Below are 25,111 nucleotides of genomic sequence, written 5' to 3'. Positions count from 1 at the left end.
GCATTTGTATTCTGTGATTATCAGTCATATTTCTCCTTTTTCCTGGTAGTAGATGGAAAGTCACTTTCTTTGGGATCTTGATCCAGTGCAGTTGGTGATTTTATAAAGATTTTTTTCAGGATGTTTTCTTTAAGCAGTTTCAATACATGTATCTGCATGAACTTCATGGGACTTGTGCTGTTTACTTAGCTCTTAAATATGCACATGCGTGCCTTATGCCCAACCTTTTTCATTTTCCTTCATGCTAAGACATTTTCTTTGAATCTTGAACACTTTTTTTCTAAACAATGTTGGAGTTCAGTTCAGTTTCATGATGATCCTGTTGAGGCCTTACTCAATAGAACATATCATCAGTATTTAATTTTCATCTTTTCCTGTGGCCTCACTAGCACAATCAGCAGTCCAGAAGGGAAACAAATATCACACAGCATGGTACACTTTGTTGAATCCTGAATCTAAGTAGAATTATCAATATCTTCCCTGTTCCTATATTGTTTACTAAACATATTATGTTCAAGAAATCTAGTTGTACCTAGAAAGAATAACATATAGATGCCTGTACTTACTTCACCCCTATCATGGATCCAGGAAGCCTCTTTTGCATTCTGTAACTTTAAAAGCTTTAAATTGTTGCCTACAAATATGTGTTGCTAAAAACTGATAATGAAGAACAGGAATATATAGAGGAAAAACAAAAAATACTCTGTTGTCTTCAAAACAATGAAGCACTACCTGTCTACACTGGAGTCTGTGTGCTCAGAAGCTGTTAAGACTTCAGAGCAGACATGCTTGTTCCAGTTAAGTAAGTGCTTTAGGTAAGAAGGAAGGACGAACTTGTAACTCTCAGTTTAAATGATTGAAATTTCTTCTAGTAATCATTTCTGTAGCCAGAAATCACTAAAGTCTTTTTATCATTATACTTTCATTGGTTCTGTTTAAGTCTGTACTTTGATTTGATTTCTCAAACATTCAAATGTTGTGTTCTTAGATTCAACAGGAAATTGTGGGCCTCCTCCACCTATTGACAATGGAGACATCACCTCCTTCCCATTGCCAGTATATGCACCATTATCATCAGTTGAATATCAGTGCCAGTCCTTGTACCAACTGCAGGGAAACAAGAAAATAACATGTAGAAATGGAGAGTGGTCAGAGCCACCAAAATGTTTACGTAAGTACCTCATTCTTATAGATCATAGGAGATTCAGTTTCATGATATGGATATTTTCCTGTTAATAACACTTACAAACTAATGTACTCTTTTGCTTAGTGTTTCATTGCCAAATATCAGCTTGGGAAGAAAGTAAAATTATTAGATTTTTATATAAAAATAATTGGCAAATATAATTATGCATGTTATTCTTTATTATTTTGTTTTTGCTAACATGTATTTATGTCCATAAAACATGGTACCAGAATGATATTTCCATACCCATTGTCTCAACAGTGCTCTGTTGCTTCAAAACGACACCATAACCCTGGCAACTCTTATAAAAAAGCATTTAATTGGTGATTGCTTACAGTTCCAGAGGTATAGTCCTTTATCAGCATGAGGTGCAGGGAGCATGGTGGGACACAGCAGACATGGTGGGGAAATAGCCTAGAGGTCTATATTTGACCCTGAAGGCAGTAGGAAGCTATAGACACTGGGACTGTCTTGGGCTTTTGAAACCTTAACGCCTATCCCCAGAGACACACTTTTAACAAGGCAACACCTACTCCAACAAGGCTACAGCCCCAATCCTTTTCCAGTAGAACCATTCCCTGATAAATAAGTAATATATAAGCCTATGGAGGCTGTCTTAGTTAAGGTTTCTATTGTTGTGATGAAACACTATGACCAAAAACAAGTTGGGGAGAAAAGGGTTTATTTGGCTTTAACTTCCATATTGTTGCTCATTATCAAAGGAAGTCAGCACAGGAACTCAAACTGGACAGGATCCTGGAGGCATGGAAGGGTGCTGATTACTGGCTTGCTTTTCATGGTTTGCTAAGCCTGCTTTCTCATAGTATCCAGGACTGCCAGCCCAGGGATGGCACCACACATCCTGTTTCCTCCCCACATCGATCACTAGTTGAGAAAATGCCTTACAGCTGGCTCTCATGGAGGCATTTTCTCAACTGTGGCTCCTTCCTCTCTAATGACTGTAGCTTGTGTCATGTCCAGTTGACACAAAAAATCAACCAGTACAGAGGCCATTCTTATTCAAATTACTACACCTGTATATATCTTGCAATTATTAAAATCAGTGCCCCTAATATATCTCCCCTTCCCTTAGAAAAATCATCTAAGTTGTATTAATCACAGTTAGGCATTCAAGAGGAATTTTAGTTGTTTTTCCCATTGTGTGAGAAAGAACACAAAGGACTTGTATTCCTGTGTTGGGCTGATTTCTCTTAATATTCTTCAATGCCCTTTTCTAACTAAAATAATAAAAATTATCTATAACGTCTGAACTATATTTCACATAAGAGTATACCACATTGTCTTTATGAATTCATCAATTGGTTGGCACCGAGACAGTTTTCCCATCTTACTTTCTGTTTAATAGCAATGTGCAGTAAAATTATACCCTTTTCATACAATATACCCTGATTAGAGTTTCCTCTACCTTTACTCCTCCCAGTTCTTCCCCATATCCCCTCCTCTCCAGATCAACTCCCTTTGGGTCTCTCATTAGAAAAGAAAAGGCTTCTAGGAGATAAAAATCAAACATGACAAAATAAAATACAATAAAGATGAAGCAAAAACTATGATACAGATGTAGGACATGACAACCTAATGGGAGCAAAGGAGTCCCAGGAGCAGGCAAAAGAGTTAGAGACCCGCTCATTCTCATAGTTAGGAGTCCCATAAATATACTAAGCTGATAGCTATAATATATATGTAGAGGATCTGTTTTAGACCCATGAAGGTCCTGTGCTTGCTGCTTTAGTCTCTGTGGGCTCATACGCACCTTGCTTAGTTGATTCCCAGGATCTTGTTTTCTTGGTGTCCACTATATCCTCTGACTCTTAGAATCTTTCCACCTCCTTTTCTGTGGGATTCCCTGAGCTCCAAGAGGAGGGATTTGATGGAGATCTTCGGTTTAAACGCTCTCTTTCTACATAATGTGGAGAGTGGGTGTCTTCGTCTGTTCCTATCTGGTGCTGGAGGAAAGCTCTCTGATGATGCATGTAGTCAATTTTTAGGGCATTTTACAAACAACAAGGCAGTGGCAGTAGGTATATCAGGTGTACATACCTTTTATGGCGTTTTATGATTCTTCTGTACTCTCTTATATATCCTTAAGCTGTTCAGTCAATCTTTTAATCTTGAACATACACACAGTTTTATCTTATGTTTTCTCTGTATCTATTAACATGATCACTTATCATTCATCCAATTTTGTAATATAGTACATGATTAATGTAGATGGATTGAATTATCCTTTCTTTTCTGGGAGGCAATAAAAATTGATACTGGTGGACCATCTCTAAGAATTCCCGGTGAAATGTTTTTAAAAGCTTAAGTAAACCTTATAAGAAACTTGAAGATAAATTGCCTATTCAGTTCATATGGCCATTTGTTGAGCGATAATGTTTACTTCAGTTTAAAGTTTTCCAAATCTTTGTAAATTCTAAGTATTAGCCCCTTGTCTGAGGTGTCGAGGGTTAAGATTTTCTCCCAGTCTGTAGGCTGGGTTTTTTTCTGCTGAGTGTGTCCTTTGCTGTACAGAAACTCTGTTTTCAAGTCTTTCCACCTGTTGATACTTGGTGTTAGTTTCTGCATTGCTGGTGTTCTATTCACAAATTTGCCTCCTCCAGTATCTTGAAGTGGAAACCCTAGGTTTTATTCTAAAACTTTCAGTTTTTCAGCTCTTATTTAAGGTCTCTGATCTGATCTGAATGGATTTTTGTTCAAGGCGAAAGACAAGAGTCTGATTTCATTCTTCTATGGTTAGAAATCCTGTTTTGCCAGAGCCAACATTTGTCAATGGGCTCTCTTTCCTGCACATGTTTTCATATCCTTTCTCCAAAATGGGTGGTCATAGCTGGTCTTCAGTTCCTGTCCTTTAATCTATCTGTGTATATTTACGCCAGTATTAGTCTATCTTTATCTCTATAGTGCTGGATTATAAATTGAGTTCTGATATTAGGATCCCTCCAGCAGTGTTTTTACTATTTAGCATTGCTTTTAGCTCCTTTGTGCGTAGGCAAGATTTCTGATATTTTTTTCTAAGCCTATAAGAACATAGCATTAGAATTTTCATTAAACTGAAAATTAATTTTATAGTATATCTATTTTAAAAACACTAATTCTGAAATATCTGAAACAAATTTTTGTTTTGTTTTTATTCAAGAAAAGTTTCTCTATGTAGTCTGGCTATCCAGGTACTCACTCTGTAGACCAGGCTGGCCTCATAATCACAGAGATCCTCCTGTCTCTGCCTCCTGGAAGCTGGGATTACAGGCATGAAACACCATTTCCCAGCTCTGAAATAAATTTTTAAAAGATTTTTTTCACATATATTTGACTTTTCTCTATACTTAATCTTTGTATCTTCTGTTCTTGTGTGATCTGTATGTATTCATTTTCATGTAGTAGCTATGTTTCATTTTTGAGTGTTGCTCTCTCCAGAGAATATTTTGTTAGCCAGCTATGTTAGATATGCATTCATTCTGTTTTTAAATATTTTAGGCTTTTTTTTGTTATTGGTTGGTTGGTTAACTCCCAGTTGATACATCTCACTGAACTGCTAAAGAGTTAAAATTGCCATTTGGAATGGTCAGGATTTTGCTTCTAATGACATTTTTAGACCTCTTTTTATTGAAATTACACAGCTGTTAATTTCCAATTCTTGCATCTGAATCTGTTTCAAATTGTATCTTTTCCATATTTTTTCACTCATATTCCCCATTGTCTTTTTTCACTTCTTTAATTATTTCTTCTGTGTTCCTTTGGAAAAAATTGTGTTTTAAAAATGATTTTTTTAAAAACTCTCCAACTGATCTTTTATTCATGTCAGTACATTTGGAGTCTGTTACTGGAGCAGCAATGCAAGTTGGAAGAATCTTGTTGTCTTCCATTTTTTCATATTTCTTGTGGTTTTTTCACATCTGCTGGATCAATTTTCTATACACTATATTTATGGTGACTTTCTTAGTAAGAAGCTCTTTACTGGAGATGTATCTTGGCCTACAGTGCAGGAGTGACTTCCGTGCGGCACCTATGGGTTATTTGCCTTTAATTAACACGTTTGGACACAATGTGCACCACTGTTTCTGTGAATTATACTGAAAGTGAGACACTTATCAGCCCAGGTGGGGTGATAGAGACAGCTCAGGGCACAGGGTGCTCACTGTGTCATCTCCTACAGTGGGTGTGGTAGCTCATAGAAGATGATGCAGGTTTTCTCAGAAACTGTAATTGGCAGATTGCAAGGGTTATTCAGCAGCGAGAGGTCAGAAGGCTTCTCCTCTGACTAGACAATGGCATGAGCCCAGATGCTGCAATGGGAGATGCGGTTATGGGAATTTGTCACCCACTCTGTTGCACTTAGTCCCAGCCTTTACAGTAGAATATGATCAGATGTGTTGTGGGGCAGGATGGCAGCACTAAATGAATTGGTTGGAGATAACATGAACTTGGACATTATGTCCTCTTGGTTTTCTAGAAGTGTAAGGAAGGCCAGGGGTCAGGGTGGTGATTGCAGAAGCTGTTTGCCAAGCAGATTAGTCACTTATTTAGTGTGGAATTTGATAGATTTATTTTTAAAACTATGAAATTAAGTCTATGATACAATAATCACTATTAATAGTTACAATCTTGTGAGTGAATAATGAACATTATGAAGGTGGTCATGATTTGGCTACTAATTATAGTATTTGTAAGTATACATATCTCACTGAACATTGCATCCAAATATCATATACATTTCATGGTTAAAATTTTTTACCTTGACCCAATACCTAAATCAGTGCAAACAACCACAAATGTCCTGAAATCCAAGTGTCTTGTTTCATCGGTACTAGAAATCCTTTTTGAAATATAACTATCACAGTAAAAACATTGTTTTGATGCCATTTGCTATTTAATATGAACTAATTAGATGTCCTGGTTTAATACAGGTTTTTAAAAACTTTGAGAAATAATACTTGAAAGCTGAGTCTCTGTAGGTTTATGTATTAATAAACATTTGGTAATTTTTCTTTCAGGTGCATGTGTAATATTAGAAGAAATCATGGAAAGACATAACATAACTTTAAGATGGAAAGAAAGTCAAAAGCTATATTCTTCATCAGGGGATGATGTTGAATTCAAGTGTAAATCTGGATATAAACAGATAAAACCATCACCTCCATTCCATACAAAGTGCTTTGATGGTCACATCAATTATCCCAGTTGCTCAAAACCACGTTCTTGGTTTAGCGGATGAATGAGTCTTTGTTTAGAAATGTGCATGAATATTAATAATATAGTTTCAAAAATTTATGTTTGAAGCATTGTTTAACTCATTTCTTCTCATAAGTATAAACTTGTATTGATATATGGTGAAAAAATTGGAGCCTGAGAGAACACTGCCTCAAATGCAAAGTAGTGCACTCAAAACTAATGCAGAATGGGCTGTGCTAGCACAATAACCAATGCTAATAAAATATATGCAACCACTTCAGTGTCTGTTTCTATCCACCACTTTTCAAATCTCTCCCATCTTCCTTAATACATTTTGATCTAAGACTCTGATTATTGATGGACAAAAATCATATTGTTTCATCTTCAAATTAGTATTTATCTCACAAATATGTAATAATCAAACTGTCATACTTAATATTACCAATTAATATAAATAATTGCTAAATACTACTTTGTTTTAATAAACAAATCTAAGAAACATTTTGTGTGTGAATTTCCGATTATGTTAATTTGGCACAGTGAAATATTCAGGCAGTTAAAAAAGGAATTAAAATTTAACTGGGTATAGGGTTCTGTCACTGACATAAACATATAAATACTCTGTATAACTGATAAACAGGCAATGAACATATACATACTTTTTGGCTAAATTAATAATGTAAAATTAATAATAAATATAATAAAATTTATTTTAAAAACCCACTGTATTTATCTTTAGATGTAATAGTGTTGAGTTGCCATTTAATATCTTTAAAGACAGTTTCTAATTTACAGTGGATGGACATAACTTGTTAACTATATGACAGTGAAAAGGTAATAATTATTCAGCAAATACTGCTATGATTTTATCTTTATTCCTGAGCTCTCCATGTGTAATTTGACACTATGAATATGGGCGGCAGTAACTCACCATAGTTCTTATTCAGCCAAGGTAACCAAGCAACAATTCTAATGTCCCATGTAGGCTTACTCCAATTAATAGAAATTGAGTATTTAAAATGGATTTAAACTGAGTGTTTTCAGTGTACCTTGGCTAGTCAAGATGTAGTTCCAGTATAAAGGGAAGAGTATTAACACTTATTTTTATATTTCAATACATCTACCATTCATATAACGGGCTTTTGTTTGTGTTTCCCATACAATGTGAGGCAAGATCCAGTTAGCTATCTTTATAAGTTGAATTTCTATCACTTTTGGGAGATTTGCTGTTAATCTCTCCCAGAATATTCCTGCAAGCTCTTTGCCAAGGTTCACTTTCTGCCCATAATTTGTCAATTTCATCATTAGTTAAAGGTCCTATAATTTCTGCTTGGACCTATTTCTGCTAATTGACAAAGTCTCAATTTTTCTTTTAAAATTATCTCAAAGATCATTTCCACATAAGTTTTTAATTTTATATTCTGTTTAATTGATAGAAATATCCATTGCAATGTAATATCTTCCCTCTGCATTACAGTTTCCTGTAGGAAAATGCCTAGAGGGTAAAATAAACAAAATGCAATCAAACTTTGGTTCTACATGATCCACAAGTGTTCCTTTATTTTATTTTCCACCAAAGCCAAATCTTTCTCAGCTTCAACTGATAATTCTCTTGGACTATTTAAGTCCTTGTCATTCTCTAACATGTTGAACAAACTACTCAGTTCACCATTTTTTACTCCAATAGTGGTCCATAGATTGGGAATGTCTCCCAATAATCTTTGAAAGTCATTAAGAATCTGAAATTGATCCCTCCTAATTTGCACCTTTTGGGGTCTAATTTTTTGTAGACATATTTTATATCCTAAATAATTAATAGAATCTCCTCTTTGTATCTTTTCAGGGGCAATTTGTAATCCCCAACAAGGCAAAATTTCCTATACTTCTTTATTCTTTCTAAGCTATCTGCATTTGAATCAGCTAGTAAAATATCATCCATGTAATGATAAAGTATAGATTTGGGAAATAGTTTATACATTAATTCCAATGGCTGTCATACAAAATATTGGCACAGGGTTGGGCTATTTAACATTCCCTGTGAGAGAACCCTCCATTGATATCTCTTAAATGGGTGAGAATTATTATAAGTAGGCACTGTGAAGGCAAACCTTTGCTGTTTTTGTTGTTGTTGTTGTTTTGGTAAAGGTATTGAGAAGAAACACTCTTTTAAATTGATAACTGTAAGAGGCCATTTTTTAGGTAACAGAGTAAGCAAAGGAATTCCAGATTGTAGAGAGCCCATTGGCTGAATTACCCTGTTAATAGCTCTTAGATCTGTTACCATTCTCCACTTACCAGATTTCTTTTTAACAACAAATATAGGAGAATTCCAAGGGCCGGTTGATTCTTCAGTATGCTTGTCATTTATCTGCTCTTGTACCAGCTGTTCTAAGACCTGCAGTTTCCTTTTTGTGAAAGGCCATTGCTGAACCCATACAGGCTAGTCTGTTAACCATTTTAAAAGTAGGGCTGTTGGTGTCTTTGAAAGATCAGCAGCTGTTGTGCCCTGTTCTTGTACAATCTGGATGGTCGTCAGTGACTGTTCCTTTTAATACCTTCTAATATTTTTCTCAGAAACATATGTTAGTTTATGGTTTGTTTCTGAGACTGGAGGAATGTTAATATGCACATTCCATTGTAATAAATCATGCCCCCATTGATCATTGCTATTTTAGCCACATATGGCTTTAATTTTCCTTTCTGTCCTTTTGGCCCTGACATTCAACTCATCTCATGCTGTTTCACTTGAAATAATGTTCCAATCTCTAAAAGCTGAACACTTGCTTCCTGAAAAGAACAATATGGATGACAAGATTCTGGTGCAATTATTGTTACATCCACACCAGTGTCTACAAGAACTTCAATGAGAATGTCATTGACTCATATTTTAATTTTGGTCTTTGTTCATTTACAAAGTTTGCCAAAAATTTCATTTTATGGTTTCTCCCAAATTTTTTGTTCTTTCTTCTATAGCTGTTCTATCACCCCAAACAGTATGTTTTTCTTGTAATAGGCACTGGATTTTTTATTTGCTCTGTGAAGGGTTTTCTCCAATGATGGTAAGAAAGGACTAAACTGAATTCGTCATGGGGCCCTGGGAGAGAACCCTCAGGAGGTTCCCAAAGTTAAAGGCAAAGGATTACCTTGTCTGTCCCTTGTTGATCTACATTCTTTAGTCCAATGTTTGCCTTTGCCACAACTTCTGCATAATCCAGAAAGAATGGGAGTTGTGTTGCCATTGTTTCTTGAAAAAAACACTGTTTTTAGCAATGCCCTGTTTATAGTCCCTGTTTAGGTGACCTTGTTTACCACAGTTGAAGCATATGACATTACTAGTTTTCTTCAAACCTCTGGAAATCACCTCTCCTATCCAAGTATCATTGTGGTCATGAGATTCAATATTCACCGTATCTCGGATCCATTCCTCCAATGGTGCTGATCTTGCATTTAATGGCCTAATTACCCTTTTTCATTGTGCATTAGCATTTTCAAAAGCCAGAGATTCAATTATTATCCTTCTAGTTTCTGAATTTGGTATCATTCTATTTACTGCTGAAGACAGCCTTTGCAAGAAATCTGAAGGTTTCTTTTGGGCCCTGTATAACTTTTGTAAATGACTGAATTTTCTTTATTGCTTCTTCAATTCTGTCCCAAGCATTCAATTCTGCCATTTGACATAAAGCCAGGGTCGTTATATAGAGATTGCCTTTCTACATTAGCAATCCAGTCTTGAGGGATAATTCTATTACAAGTTGACCACAAGTTTAACATTTGTTTCATGAATGGAGAATGCATACCATATGACACTATATCTTCTTTTAATCTCTTCAAATCTGACATTTGCATAGGAGTCTACTCAGCTCTTACACAGCCTTGAGCATTTGGCATTTCCTATAAGGTTACTGGATAGATTAATTTTGGCTTTTGAATGCCTTAGGCTCTTTATCTGTAACCATGTAATGCAGTGCTGAGACTGGTTCACTTTTAAATTCCTCTGTCTGGGTCTGAATTTCTCTATGATCTGTTTTTAACAAGTTTTTTTTTAAAACTTTTATCTTAGCACTCATATTAACCATTATTTTAATGATAAAATGAAACTAATCAAACAATAATATTTATAATTGACATTATCTCTATCCCATCAAGATTAATTGTCCTCTTATCTAATTGTTCCATTTTTTAGAATGTCAATTGTATTGTGAAATAGAGATGAAACACTCTCCATTGTAAAAATGTTTCCCATTTTTTAATGTGGGAAAACAATTCTCTTTTAAGTAATTCCTCCCTTTAAGAAATCTTAATTGACTCACCAACTCTTCACACTTTGTAGAACAATAGAAGCCCAAGTGGGTTTCAAGGTAGCTACCTAGTATGGTCACAGCCCAAGATGGGGATCCAGGGAGATCTTACAACCCACCAGAAGAGAGGAAAAAGATCCAGCCATCTGGATCCAGCTGGTTATGGACTCCAGCTCATGTTGGGTGGAAACTCCAGTCACGTTCAGTTCAGGACTGAGCTGGGGCCTGCAAGGCCACAGGCAAGCGGTTTTTTCATGAAATTGTGCCACAAATGCTGGTGCCACATAAAACAAGAATCATAAAAGGTCTTATAAAAAAGAACCCAGAGCCAGATATTGGGGTGAAAGCTGAAGGATCAGAGAAGCAGAACAGCCAGCCACTAGCTTATCTCTATGAAATCCTCAGTCTAAAGAGAGCGAGTTCCTGTTTCCCCACACCTTATATATCTTTCTGTGTCCTGCCATATTACTTCCTGGGATTAAAGGTGTGTGTCACCACTGGCTGGTTCTGTTTCTTTCATGTAGCCCAGTGTGGCCTTGAACTCACAGAGACCCAGACAGATCTCGGCCTCCTGAGTGATAGGATTAAAGGTGTGTGCCACCACTGCATGGCCTCTATGTCTAATTTAGTGGCTGGCTCTGTTCTCTGATCTCCAGGTAAGCTTTATTGGGGTACACAATATATCACCACAGGTTTTGAACCAATAAAATAAGTTATTTTAAGAAAAGGAAGTCTAAAGATTTTTTTACTTTTCAAATGTTTGGAATCTTTAAGATGAAAATATAGGTATAAATAACAAGGTCAAAATCAAACAAATATCTCATAACCTTCTATTATATGAAATTGGATAACTATTCAATAATTCAAACATCAAGGAAATGTTGACTAATACTAGTAAAAATAATATGCAAATGTGTAGACAAATTTCTAAATGCTCTTATTAAATAAGAAACACGGAGCTAAATATAGAGCTGAAAGCCTTAGCGAGATCAGGGAAGTAGGGAGAGCCACCTGCTAACCTTACTTCACCAACTCTGCAGCTTCCAAATGCTGTGACTTCCTGTCTACCCATGTCTATATGCCTTGCTGTTCTGCCTTCTGATTTGCTCTCTTTATTCAGCTATATCATTTCCTCTTCCTACACAGCTCTGTCACTTCCTGTCTGACTATATAGACCTCTAGATCTCCATGGTTGACTAGTGTTGGAATTCAAGGCATGTGCCACCACACCTGGCTCTGTTTCCAGTGTGGCCTTGAACACACAGAGATCCTGCCTGCCAAGCGACAGAATTAAAGGTATGTGCTAACATTGCATGACTTCTGTGTTGTGGCTGGCTTTTTCCTCTGAACTCCAGTCAAACTATATTTATTAAAGAATAAAATATCTCCGCATTTCCCCTTTTCTTGTCTAATAAAAAATAAAAAAGGTTATAACTAATATAAGAAAAACTATATACAATAAGTATAATATTTCAAGCCATAAATATATCAACAATGTCTAGTCCATTTGCATTTGACAAATTCAGGGTAAATATTACATTATCTATGCTATTTTAGTTAGTCCAAAATGTACCTAATTCACTTTCTATCCTGTCTTGTATTACCAGCAGAAAACTATCTTATAATGTCTTTCAAACTTATATACTTTACACCTTTTAAGTGAGTTTCTTTTCTGAATTTCTTACCAAGGAAAACTGTAACTACAACTATCTAATCTTCAACTCCCTCAGAGACCCAAGAAGGAAATAATATTAGCTAGTAAAATAAGAAGTGCAAACAAGTGACTTCCAGAAAATATGAGTTATGTTATGACAGATACAGCCAGCTTCTAGACAGTCACCTAAGGTTTCTCTACAATGCTGGGGTGCCATCTTCACCCTATAGGATTAGCATATCTGACAGACCCATTTGTGAAGTACAGTGTATGCAAGGCCTACAGATGGGCCTCACATTCAGTCCGAGTATTCATGTAATAAATAAACTTGAATTCTGCCAGTGTCCTGTTATGATTCAAAATTTTAAATTCTAAAAATTGCTGATATTTTTGGAATTTGGCCTCCCATTTTCTTGGCTTGTGGGTGGCTTCATCTCCTTCATTAAAAGCCATTCTACCATTGAGAGGCCAGACTCCATCAGCCTAGTTACTCCTTCAAAAATAGTTGTTCCAGATGCTGTTCTACTGCACTCCAGGAGCCATCAGCCCACCGCCTGTTCAGCTGCCTTTGAAGGAAGGGGCACTGTACCTTTTCTGGATTACAAAGCCACTTCAGCGATGGTGTCATATAGTCCTGGCCTCAGAGGATGCCTGTTACCAAAGCTGCAACCATCCAGAAAAAAAATGCCCCAAGAATAAGAGTAAATTGGCCTATTGGTATGTCATCTATAAAATTTCATAAGTCTTCTTAAATGTTTGCTTCTGCTCTTCTCTGAAGACATTTAACAGAAATGGTCTTTTGTAGTCCCAGTTCAATTAAAAATTCTTGAAAGAGTAACCAGGCTGAAAGAGTCTAACCTCTCAATGGTAGACTGACATTTAATAAAAGAGAAGACGCTACCCACAAGCTGAGAAGAATGGGATGCGGAGAATGGGATGCCAAGATGAAGTCACCCACGAGCCAAGAAAAATGGACAGCTGAATTAAAAAAAAACACTAACAATTTCCAGAATTTAAAATCCTGAATTATGACAGGACACTAGTGGAATTCAGGTTTTTCTGGTACATGGACCACTTGTACTAAATGTGAGGTTGAACTGTTGGCCTTGTGTACATCCTATTTCACAAATAAGTCTGTCAGATACACTAAGCCTATAGGCTGAAGATGATGCCTCAATGTTGCAGAGAAACCTCTGGTGACTGTCCAGGCAGCTGGGTGTTTCTGTCAACTCACATTTTTTTTGGAAGCCACTTGCCTGCACTTCTTGTTTTACTAGGTAATATTATTTCCTTCTTGGGTCTCTGAAGGAGTTGAAGATTAGATAGTTATAGTTAGTTTAAAATTAGATAGTTATAGTTATAGTTAGTTGAAGATTAGATAGTTATAGTTTTCCTTGTTAAGAATTTCAGAAAAGAAACTCACTAAAGAGGTTTAAGTGTATAAATCTGAAAGACATTATAAGACAGTTCTGTTAGTAATACAAGTTAGGATAGAAAGCAAATCATGTACATTTTGGACTTAACAAAATGAGGCAGATAATGGAATATTTTCTCTGAATTTGTCAAATGCAAATGGACTAGACAATGTTTAGGTATTTATTGGTTGTATATATTGTATATAGTTATTGTACTTATTGTATATAGGTTTTCTTATATTAGTTATAACTTTTCCCCTTTTTCTTTTTATTAGAATAGAAAGGGGAAATATGGTGATATTCTATTTGTGCTGAAATGTGATTTTATTTGTATGTTAATAAATAAAGTTACCTGTAGATCAGAGGTCACAGTGAGCCATAAGCAGGAGTCAGGTGGTGGTAGCACACATCCTTAATCTGATCACATGGCAGGCAGAGTCTCTGTGTGGTCAAGGATACAGCCAAGCTTGGTGACACAAACCTTTAATCCCAGTACCAACCATGGAGACCTGGAGGTCTGTATAGATAGGCAGTGATGAGGAAGTAATGTGGTTGGATTTAGATCCAATGAGAAGGAAGAACAAAAAGGCAATAAAAAGACAAGTCAGACAGGAAGAAGGTCTCTCAGGGAGCTACTACTATTCGTAAGCTAAAGGTAGTTGTGGCTCTTGCTTTGATCTCTTTGCCTATTAAGTCTGTACTTGGCTCTGTGTTTTTTATTTTATAAGACTGTTTAGAAATTCATCTACAGTAGAGCTGTTGGGTGTCTTTGAAAGATTAGCAGTTGTGCCCTGTTCTTGTACAATCTGGATGGCCAGTGACTGTTCTTTATAATAATACCTCCTAATATTTCTTTCAGAAACGTGTTAGTTTATGGTTTGTTTCTGAGGTTGGAGGAATGTTAATCTGGGTATTCCATTGTTGTAATAGATCACAGTCCCATAAATTCACAGCTATATTAGCCACATCTGCCTTTAATTTTCCTCTCTGTCCTTCTGGCCCTTTACATTCGAGCAGTCTTGAGCTCTGTTTCACTTGAGTTAATGTTTCAATCCCTAACAGCTGAACATTTACCTCCCAAGAGGCCAATTTGGATGGCAAGTTTCTGGTGCAATTATTGTAACATTTGCATCTGTGCCTACCAAACCTTCTAAGAGAATGTCATTTATTCGTATTTTTAATTTTGGTCTTTGTTGATTTATAGAAATTTGCCAAAATATTCACTTTATGGTTTCTCCTGAATTTCCTGTTCTCGCTGCTACAGTTGTTCTGTCACCCCGAGCAGCATGGTTTATTCCAGTAGGCATTTGGTTATTTATTGCTCTGAGAAAGGGTTTCTTCCACAATGGCAGGAAATGTCTGAACTGAATTTGCCACTGGGGCCTGTATGGGGCCCCTCGGGGAGTTTCCCATGGGCAGAGGCAAAGGCTTTCCTTGCCTGTCCCTATTTGATCTACATTCATTGGTCCCTTACCACACTTTCTGCATAATCCAGAAGGGAGGGGCATTCTGTTGCCATTGTTCCTTGAATAAACATTGTTTCTAGGAAGACCCTATTTACACTCCCTTTTCAGATGACCTTGTTTACTGTAATTAAAACATCTGACATTATTATTTTTCCTCAGAACTTTTGATATCATCTCTCCTATCCACATCTCATCATGGTCATAAGACTCAATATTAATTGTGTCCCTGATCCAATCCTCTAAGGGTGCTGATCTTGCCTTTAACAGCCTGATTATTCTTTTGTATGCTATGTTCAAATTCTCAAAAGCCAAAGATTCAAATATTATCTGTCTAGCTTCTGAATTTGGTATCATTCTATTTACTGCTGAAGACAGTCTTTGTATGAAATCCATGATCGGATTCTCTGGGTTCTGTATAACTTTTATAAATGATTCAATTTTCTTTCCTGCTTCCTCAATTCTGTCCCAAGTATTCATGGCTGCCATGCAGCATAGAATTAAATTTTGGTTATCATATAAACATTATCTTTGTATTTCAGTATATTTGCCTTCTCCAAGAAACTGATCCTAGGAAATTTTCACAACTCTAGTCCTACATTATTTTTCTATCATTTTTAGCCTTCTCTTTAAACCATGTTCTTCATTGTAACTATGGACTAGACTCTAAGACAGCTGTAATTAACTCTTTCCATTCTTGAAGGAAAATTCTACTACAAGTTGAGCATGACTTTAACATCCTGCTTTACAAATGGATGTCATATGATACTATAGCTTCTTTAAATCTCCTTAAATCTAACATTTCTACTGGAGTCCAATTAGCATGTACATGCGCATTTCGCAGTTTCTGTAAGGTTACCAGGTAGATTAAGTTTGGTTTTTTGAAAACAGGCTGTCTCTGTAACCACATAGTTCAGTCCTGAAATAACTTCACCTTTAAATTCTGTCTGGGTCTGAATTTTTTTTGTGGTTCATTATAACAGATTTTTCTAAAGCTTTTATCTTGGCACTTAAATTGGCCAACCTTTTTAATGCTAAAATAAAAATGATTAAAAAATAAGAGTCATAATTGATGTTACATACATCCCATAAATATTAATTGTCCTCTCATTTAATTGTGCCACTTTCAGACTGCCTAATGTGTTATCAAATGGAGACCAAATTCCTTCCATAGTAAAAATGTTTCCCATTTTTTAATGTGGAAAAAATTTCTCTTTTAACTAATTTCATCCTTTAAGATATCTTAACTGACTTATCAAGTCTGTTGACTGCATAGAAAGGTAGAAGTCCAAGCGAATTTCAAAGCAGCTAGTGTGGTAGCAGTCTGAGATGGGAATCCAGAGAGAGCCCACCACCCACCAGGAGAAGGAAAGCCAGAGATTCCAGCCATGTGCTCCCACCTCAGCTGTGTTACCAGGCCTGAGCCAGGAGCCCTCTAAGCCCATAAGAGGCTGTGGATGAGATATTGTGCACCCCAATAAACTTATCTGGGGGTCAGAGAACAGAACAGCCATAATATTAAACATAAAGGTTAGGCTGTGGTAGCACACACCTTTAATCCTAGCATTCCAGAGGCAGAGATCCATCTAATAAAAATATAATATGGAAACCTTATGTAGAGGCAAAAGACCAAAAGGCAAAAAAAAAAAAGTTAAAAATGAAGAAATATGAGATCAAAAGTCTAAAAAAATACAATTTAGTTTGGTTTGTGTTGGTGATTTACTGCTGGGTATAGTGCCTATCCTTAAGTGTGGTCAGCATACCCTATGAGACTCCACTGTAGAAAACTAAGTTTTCCTTTGCAGACGGCGTCAGCTGCAGATGGCATCTTGGTTAGGAGAGAGCCCATGTCCACTTCCCTGTCTCAACACTGAAATGACTCCAAAGAACATTCTGCTATATCCATAGTCCAGGGACTTTCTCACCTATAATGAAAGAAGCTTCCTCTTGCAGTAAATATAAACTAAAACAGAGACCTACAACTGGACAGTGAGCAGAGTCTTAGAGATTTTACATCACTTAGTCCTCCATGGGATGTCGTCATCAAGCCACTCCAAACAGGGCTCAGGGAGTTGTACTCAAGAGGAGGTGGAAAGATTTTAGGAAGTAGAGGAGATGAATGACTCCAAGGGAACGGTGTCCTCCAGACACAAAAGGATTGAAGCACATATGAACTTACTAAGACTGTGGCAACATGCACAGTGCAAACACAGGTCCAAGCCAGGGTGGGTGGCAGTGACAGCTTTCTTTCTATGCAGAGATTTCATTTATGTAGAGAGAAGCTATGTACCCTACACCATTTGAGCTCAGACCACTTCTGATACCAAGGTTGAACATCAGCACTGATTAACCCCAAGAATGAACCTGAGGCATTATCCAGTTGTTCTAATACCTGCCAAGTTGAGGTACCAGCAAACGCAGATCCAAATGCCCACTAAACAAATGTGAGACAGATATCCTTACCAAAAGATACAGCCACCAATCTAGCTCCAGATGCCCAGCTCCCGTTGCCAAAAAACAAACTTGAAAAACTAAGATGATAGTTATGTCTCCTCCGTAATTAATACTCAGGTATTAATGTTCCTTGAGAAAGCTAATTAGATGACACAATGGCAATGAGTTAAAGTTAGTAATTATAGGGGCTGGAAGATGCATCAGCAGTTAAGAGCATGCACTGTTTCTTTCAGAGGATCAGAGGTTTCTTCAGAGCACTCACATAAGGAGGTTCAAAACTACCAGTGCTTCCTGCACCAGGAGGTCTGATGCATTTCTCTGGAACATATGTGCTCATAAAACACACACACACACAGAGAGAGAGAGAGAGAGAGAGAGAGAGAGAGAGAGAGAGAGAGAGAGAGAGAGAGAGAATTGGATACAATTGTAAAAGTATAATATTTATAAATATATTTGAAAAACTAAAAGAGGATATGATTAAACAATGAACTGAAAACCAATGAACTGAAAACCAAAAAAACACTAACAGTTGAATATGACAAGTAATACAATGCATGACCAGAAAATAAAACTCAGTAATGAGATAGAAATCCTGAAAAAAATCCAAACAAAACAGAAGTGGACATAATAATGTCAGTAAGCATCACTATGCACTGAAACAGGGGATGCGATGTCTTAGCAACAGTGATGACACCCATTGTTACCAAGGCAGAACCTGCAAATGTACACATTTCTTTGAGTTACACTTCTTTGAAGAATAAAAATTAATTTGCTTATTTATTTTTGTATAGTTCAAATAACTGTCACTAAGTCTAACAGAAACCTGAAGGGAAAGCCTCACAAGTAGAATGGACCAGTTGGAAGCAAGACTACCTGGGCTTGAACACAAGGTGAAGGAGTTAGATAACCTTGAGAAAGAAATTCATAAATCTAAATAAAACCCCAGAAACAGAACCTTCAGGAACTCTGGGACTCTCTGAAAAGACATAACCTTTTCAACAAAGACACAGAAGAAGAAATCCTAATAAAAAATACAAAATATTTTCAGCCAAATTACAGAAGAAAATTACCCAAATCTAAGTAAAGACATTCATATCCAGCTGCAAGAGGCATAAAGAACAAAATCTTCTATTTCATGTAAGTCAAAACACTAATGTATCATGAATTTCTAAATGGTCTTTTAATAAAAAATCCCAGTGCCAGATATTGGGGTAAATGCTGAAAAATCAGAGAGATAAAGCAACAAGCCACAGACACCATGTCTTATCTCACCAACTCCTCAGCCTGAAAAGGCTTTCTAGCTGAAAGGTCTCTACCTGAAAAGGGTTCCTCAACCGAAAAGCCTTTAGTTGCTGTCTCCTCATGCCTTATATACCTTTCTTGCTGGGGCTAAAGGTATTTGATTTCCAAGTACTGGGATTAAAAGTGTATGCCACCACTGCCTGGCTCTGTTTCTCTCCTAGACTGAGTCAATCTCATGTAGTCCAGGGTAGCTTTGAACTCAGCGATCCAGACAGATCTCTGCCTCCTAAGTGCTAAGATTAAAGATGTATGTCACCACTTCCTGGCCTCTATGTTTAGTCTAGTGGGTTATTCTGTTCTCTAATCTTCAGGCAAGTTTATTAGGGAACTCAATATATCACCGCACACTAATTGTACAGAACAAAGAAAGAAGAGTTGAAAGCTGAAAAATATTTTCATTACAGGCAATGTTGCCCCAATATATGCAAATATATCAATACATTGAGGCAGATAACAGAATCAAAACAAAAACCACATGGTCATGTCAATGAACATAGAGCCTTTGATAGAATTCAACATCCCTCATGCTAAGAAGCCTCAGAGCAACAGGAACTGGAAACTCAGATCTCAGCACACATAATTGCCTATACATGATGAATGGCCAGGATTATATTGAAAAGGGGGAATAAATATTTTTTCTGATTTTTCCATTTAAGAAAAGGATTTCTATTGTCACCACTCTTGTACAATACAATACTTAAATATTTGTCAAAGCAAAGAAACAAAGAAAAAATGAATGAGATACTTACAAAAATTGCTTGTATTATGATCTTAGACTTGAAAGCCCCTGCTGACCCTTCCTGAATATTCTAATATTTGATAAATAATTGTTATATAGAATCATAATACAGAATGAATACACAAATAATAGTATTTTCTACATAAAAGTAATGACTATTTCAATTAGTATACCAGGAGAACAATTTTACTCACAAGGACCATCAAAATTATCCAAGAAAATGCATGAATCTCCCTGGACAGAGGGAAATAGAATAAATATCATGGGTGGACTGGGGGCAGATGGGGACAGGGATGGGAGGGATCAGGTTGGGGAGGATGTAGGAGATAGTACCGGGAGAGAAAACTGGAATTGGGGGCTTTTCAAGGGTGAGATAGAAACCTAGTGCAATGGAAACTCCCAGGAATCTACAAAGGTGATGCTATCTAAGATTTCTAGTAATGGGGATACAGAGCCTGAACTGGCCATCTCCTGTAACCAGGCAAGACTTCTGATGGAGTGATTGGGAAAGGCACCAACCAAGCCACAAAATCATTGACCTACAACTTGTCTTAGCTGTAAGATATGCTGGAGTAAAGGGGGAGCAAAACTTGTCGGGGTGGTCAACCAATGACTGATCCAACTTGAGATCCATTTCAAGAGAAGGAACATACCATTGACACTGTGTGTATTGTCAGGAACCACAGTGTGAATAGCCAAGATCTAAGATAGAACCAAACATGACCAAAGAAGAAGTCAACGAAATGGTTCTGCTATACTCACAGACAGTAACCTAGTATAATTGTCACCAGAGAAGCTTCATCCAGCAGCTGATGGAAACAGATGCAGAGACTCACAATCAAACATTAGATGGAGTTCAGGGAATCCTGTGGAAGAAGGGGAAGAAGGGTTGTAGGAGTCAGGGGTGCTGAAGTACAGCTACAGCAGGTCAGAGAAACTGGAAAGGAGATGGAGAGTCAGCAGGTAAACACACACAGGAAACCTATGTGAGGAAACAAAATGTGATTCTCTGTCTTTATGTTTCTCATATCCTTTTATACACCACCTAAGACAAACATTTCTGTGCAAGGGGAAATTACCTCATAACCACAAATTACATATTTTCCAAAAAACAAATTAAAATCTTTGCACAGGAAGAAATCACATTATGATCAAAAGTTATGTATTTTTCTTAGAAACCCACATGTAGTTAAACCTTTTCTTTGTATTAATTTTCCCACCATAACGTCTTCACCCTAAAGCAATGATTGTTTTATTATTGAGTAACAAAGTTTTAAGCAAGCCAAATATATTTCAACCAGTTCCTTTGTACTGACAGGCAGCTGTAGGTGGAGTTTTTCTTCAGGACCACTGGCTCCCCATTAACCACACAAAGACTTATTAATTATACATGTTGGCCAATAGCTTAGATATGTTACTAACTAGCTCTTACAACTTAAATTAATCCATATTTCCAATCTACACTCTACGACATGTTATTACCTTTTTTCAGCATGGCATGTTCAACTTGCTTCTCTCTGCATTTGGCTGGTGACTCCTGTGACTCTGTCCTTCTTCTTCTCAATGTTCTCTGAGCCTGGTTCTCCCACCTAACCTCTTCCTGCCTAGCAATAGACCAGTGAGCTCTTTATTAACAAGGAGAGCAACACATCTTCACAGTGTACAAAAAGGATTATTCCACAGCAGATGGCAGTTTGCAGTTTCATTGAATCAAATTCTTATCCTTATTTTATTCTATAAAAGCTTACTCAAGTGGTCTAGTTAATCATCTATTTTTCTTTTTTATTTATACACAATAGGGCCATTTAATTTCTTTCTCAACTGTTTTTTTCAAGGTGCACAACAAAATCTGTAATTAATTCTGTAAACTACATGACCAAGGAATCCAGACCTATCTTGAATATAGGGACATAATTGCCTTTTTTTTTTTTTTTTTTTAATCATCAGCCTGTTCACCACAGGTAAGATTCATTCATGGGTCTCTAAGGTGTAACACTTCCTTGTTTTCCTTTTCCATCCTCAGGAAGTCTCACATCTCTAAGTGTCACTGCTCTATAAAAATTGCCTTCATTATGATCCGAAAGAAAATTGCCCAGTGAGAAGGGGAATTTTCCCATGAAACAATCACACTATTCTAGATACAGTGGGATTCTTCCAGTCAACAATCAGACCATGCCAAACACAGTAGGCACAGGATAGGTGCAAGCAGGGAAAGGCACAGCAGGAGCAAGGGCCATCCTGGAGACAACGCCCCCTGAGCAGGGGAGCTCTGCCTTTCCAGGGTACACTCAGTGTAGCTGTGCTAACCAGTGAGCTGTATTCCATAAGCTCCACTGTGGACTGTAGCTCCTCTGACATGGCCTCTGCCACAGAGGTGTCAAGGACAACACAAGAAAACTAACAGAATCAACTAACTTGGGCTCATAGGGGCTCGCAGAGACTGAACCAACAATCATGAGCCTGCATGTGTCTGACTTAGGCCCTCTGCATATATGTTGTGGTTGTGCAGTTTGTTGTTCTTGTGGGACTCCCGTCACTGAGAGTGAGGGCTGTCTCTGACTCTTTTGCCTGCTTTTGGTACCTTTTCCCTCCTACTGGGTTGCCTTGTCCAGCTGTAATATAAGGAGAGTGAAGTACAATCCTAATTAATCTTATCAATAAAAACCAGGAGTCAAATATTGGGGTAACAACCTTAAAGAGAAGCAAAGGAGTAGCCACTGGTGACTTCTTACCTCTCTGGATCCTCAGACAAAAGGGGGAGGGGATCCTGTCTCCACTCACCTTGTATTGCTGTCTCCACCTCCCAAGTGCTGGGATCAAAGGTAAGAGCCTCCCAAGTCCTGGCATTAAAGTCATGCAACACCACCACCCAGCTCTATGGTTAGCTAGTGGCTAACTCCACCCTATGATCTCCAGGCAAGCTTTATTTGTCAGAACAAAAGCAAAATATCATACATTTCCCTCTTTTTGTCTAAATACAATAAGTACAATAACTTTAGGCAAGAATTATATTAACACTGTCTAGTCCATTTTCATTTGACAAATTTAGAGAAAACACTCCATTATCTTTCCTGTCTTGGTGAGTTCAAAGTATTGAACCTAATTGACTTTCTATCCTAACTTGCATTACCACATTTCTATCTCATCCCTTTTCTTTTTATAACAAGATCCCTTAATCTAATCTCCTTTGTGTAGCTGAAGTTTTTCTGGTCCTGCCCAGCTCCCGTGGCCTTGCAGCCCCTTGGACCCAAGTAAATAATTAATATAAGAGGCTTATATTAATTAAACTGCTCAGCCATTATTTCAGGCCTACCACTGACTAGCTCTTACACTTAAATTAACCCATAATTCTTATTTATGTTTAGCCACGTGGCTTGGTACCTTTTCCCAGTTCTGCCTTCACATCTTGCTTCCTCTGTGTCTGGCTGGCAACTCCTGACTCAGTCTTCCTGTTCCCAGAATTCTCCTCTCTCTTTGTCCTATCTATACCTCCTGCCTGGCTACTGGCCAATCAGCACATTAATCAGATTTATTTATTAACTAATCAGGGTAACACGTTTACAGCATACAGAACAATATCCATAGCAACTTTGTTCAGCTTTTTTTCTTGACCATTACCAATAACAACTTGTATGTAATCCCCTTAAATGATAATAAATACCCATGTCCCCTCTCTTTGGAATGTGGGCACAGTTATCTAGCCTACATTCTGTTGATTGAGGACACTGGTAATCTTTTGGGGACACTAAGAAAATTCAGGAAAATTATGGTCAAGTCCTGACTGGAAAATTCTGTGAGGCTGGATCGTCTCAGCCAGCAACCCTGAAGCCATTCTGGATTTAGAACTCAGAGGAAACTGCAACAGAGGTTCTCTAAAATGTTGGATCATCTGGGCCATCTACTCCCATCAGAGACATTTTTGGGAGTCTTCCTTGATCAAACCTAATTTTGCTTAACCAAGAATGAATCCAGAGCCTCTCATTTCCTAGCAGAAACTCCTTCCCAAAGTAACATATCTTTTGACTTAAAATTTGAAGTCAAGGTATTTTTTTAAATATATAGGTTGGCTTAATTTAGTACCTTTCACAATCAAATGTCTCTCACCCATTATCATTTGCCCATTAACTGTCAAAAAATCCAAAGATAACACAATAAAATATAGAGTCCAGATTCTTGGTGCATTTTTGATCTTTATGTGGCTTATATTTTTTATTACTCTAGTCCTTTTTTTTTTTTTTTTTTTACTTTTTTTTTTTTTTCTGGAGCTGAGGACCCAACCCAGGGCCTTGCACTTGCTAGGCAAGTGCTCTACCACTGAGCTAAATTCCCCAACCCCTACTCTATCCCTTTTTAATGACTTTATTTTTTTAAATCATTTTTAATCTATGACTGTTTCTCTTCTCTCTCTCAAGTCTACACACATTTTTCAAACATATTGTAAACCATTTAGTGATTTTTTTCCCATTTGAGTCTGTTTTTATTGCATATCTCTATCTTTTTTCTGACCACATTAGCCTTTAAAGCAGCATGAATAGCCATTCTGCTTCTGCCATGCCTGGTTCCCTAAGAGGCCAGCTACATGGTGGAGGCATTAAGGAGAGCCTTCTCAACTCTGAGGAGCTTCTGGGTCCTTGTAGCCATTGAGTAGCATGTTGTCTACTGCTCATAAACCCCATTTAAATGTTTGGTAGCAGGTCCTCTTAAAAGTGCCAATCCTTTTTTGCTGCTAGTGTGAAGGCCTAGACTTGACTCACAGGCTCTAACTTAGGGAAAGGGCCACCATCTCAGACCACCTGCTGTACTCAGTTCCAGGAAGGACCTCAGGAATGTGCCATGACAAATGGAATGGATACAGAGCAGTATCCTCCTGCAGACATCCTGTCTGTAGTTTAGGCCCTTAAAGAGATCTAGATTATCCTGCTGAGCAGTCCGGATAATCCTGTTCAGCAGATTGTGGTTCCCTGCCAAAAGTCTAACCCAATGGTTTCAAATGTGGTTTCGCGCCCAAAGTCTAGTATATCAATGGTTTCATAAAATGAATGAATTGCCCCTTCTACCCAATCCCAAGTGGCCAATTCCCAGCTTATGGTTTTTCCCCATAAAAACCCTCTACACTTGGGCTTGTGGACCCCACCACATTTCCATCCATCTGCCATGCAGTGGCCCAGGATTAACCTGAATAAAAGGGACCCTTATGTGCTTGCATCAGAAACTGGCTCCTTGGTGGTCTCTGGGGGTTTTGTGAAGAGTGTACAACATGTGGTGCATGGCCAGGATCCAGTGCAGGCTTTACAGCATGGCACAGGTGGTGGCCATGTTGGCCCAGAGGCTGCATGGGCTCCATCAGGTTTAGCTCCAAGAGTGGAATAGAATGTCACTGCCTATGGTTGCTAAGCTACACAGCTACGTT

At 37.5% G+C, this 25,111-nt stretch overlaps 1 protein-coding gene across 3 annotated transcripts in view; it reads left to right on the top strand.

Moving 5' to 3' along the window:
• LOC102923317 (complement factor H-related protein 1-like) overlaps positions 1 to 25,111 on the top strand; it is a 256,566-nt gene that overhangs the window by 192,019 nt on the left and 39,436 nt on the right. Inside the window, exons 29-30 of one of the 3 annotated variants that reach the window (XM_076547550.1) lie at positions 989 to 1,171; positions 6,199 to 6,877. The exons of 1 other annotated variant lie outside the window; for it this stretch is intronic. In XM_076547550.1, coding sequence (XP_076403665.1) covers positions 989 to 1,171; positions 6,199 to 6,419 — 404 coding nt within the window. In that variant the 3' untranslated portion in view covers positions 6,420 to 6,877. Of the gene's footprint in view, positions 1 to 988; positions 1,172 to 6,198; positions 6,878 to 25,111 lie in introns of those variants that run through there. One more of the 3 variants, XM_076547540.1, reaches the window with a different exon arrangement.

Source organism: Peromyscus maniculatus, chromosome 11, assembly GCF_049852395.1.
Source record: "Peromyscus maniculatus bairdii isolate BWxNUB_F1_BW_parent chromosome 11, HU_Pman_BW_mat_3.1, whole genome shotgun sequence".
NCBI lineage: Eukaryota > Metazoa > Chordata > Mammalia > Rodentia > Cricetidae > Peromyscus > Peromyscus maniculatus.
The sequence above is the reverse complement of the archived record's forward strand: the minus strand, read 5'-3'. Positions and strand labels throughout refer to the sequence as shown.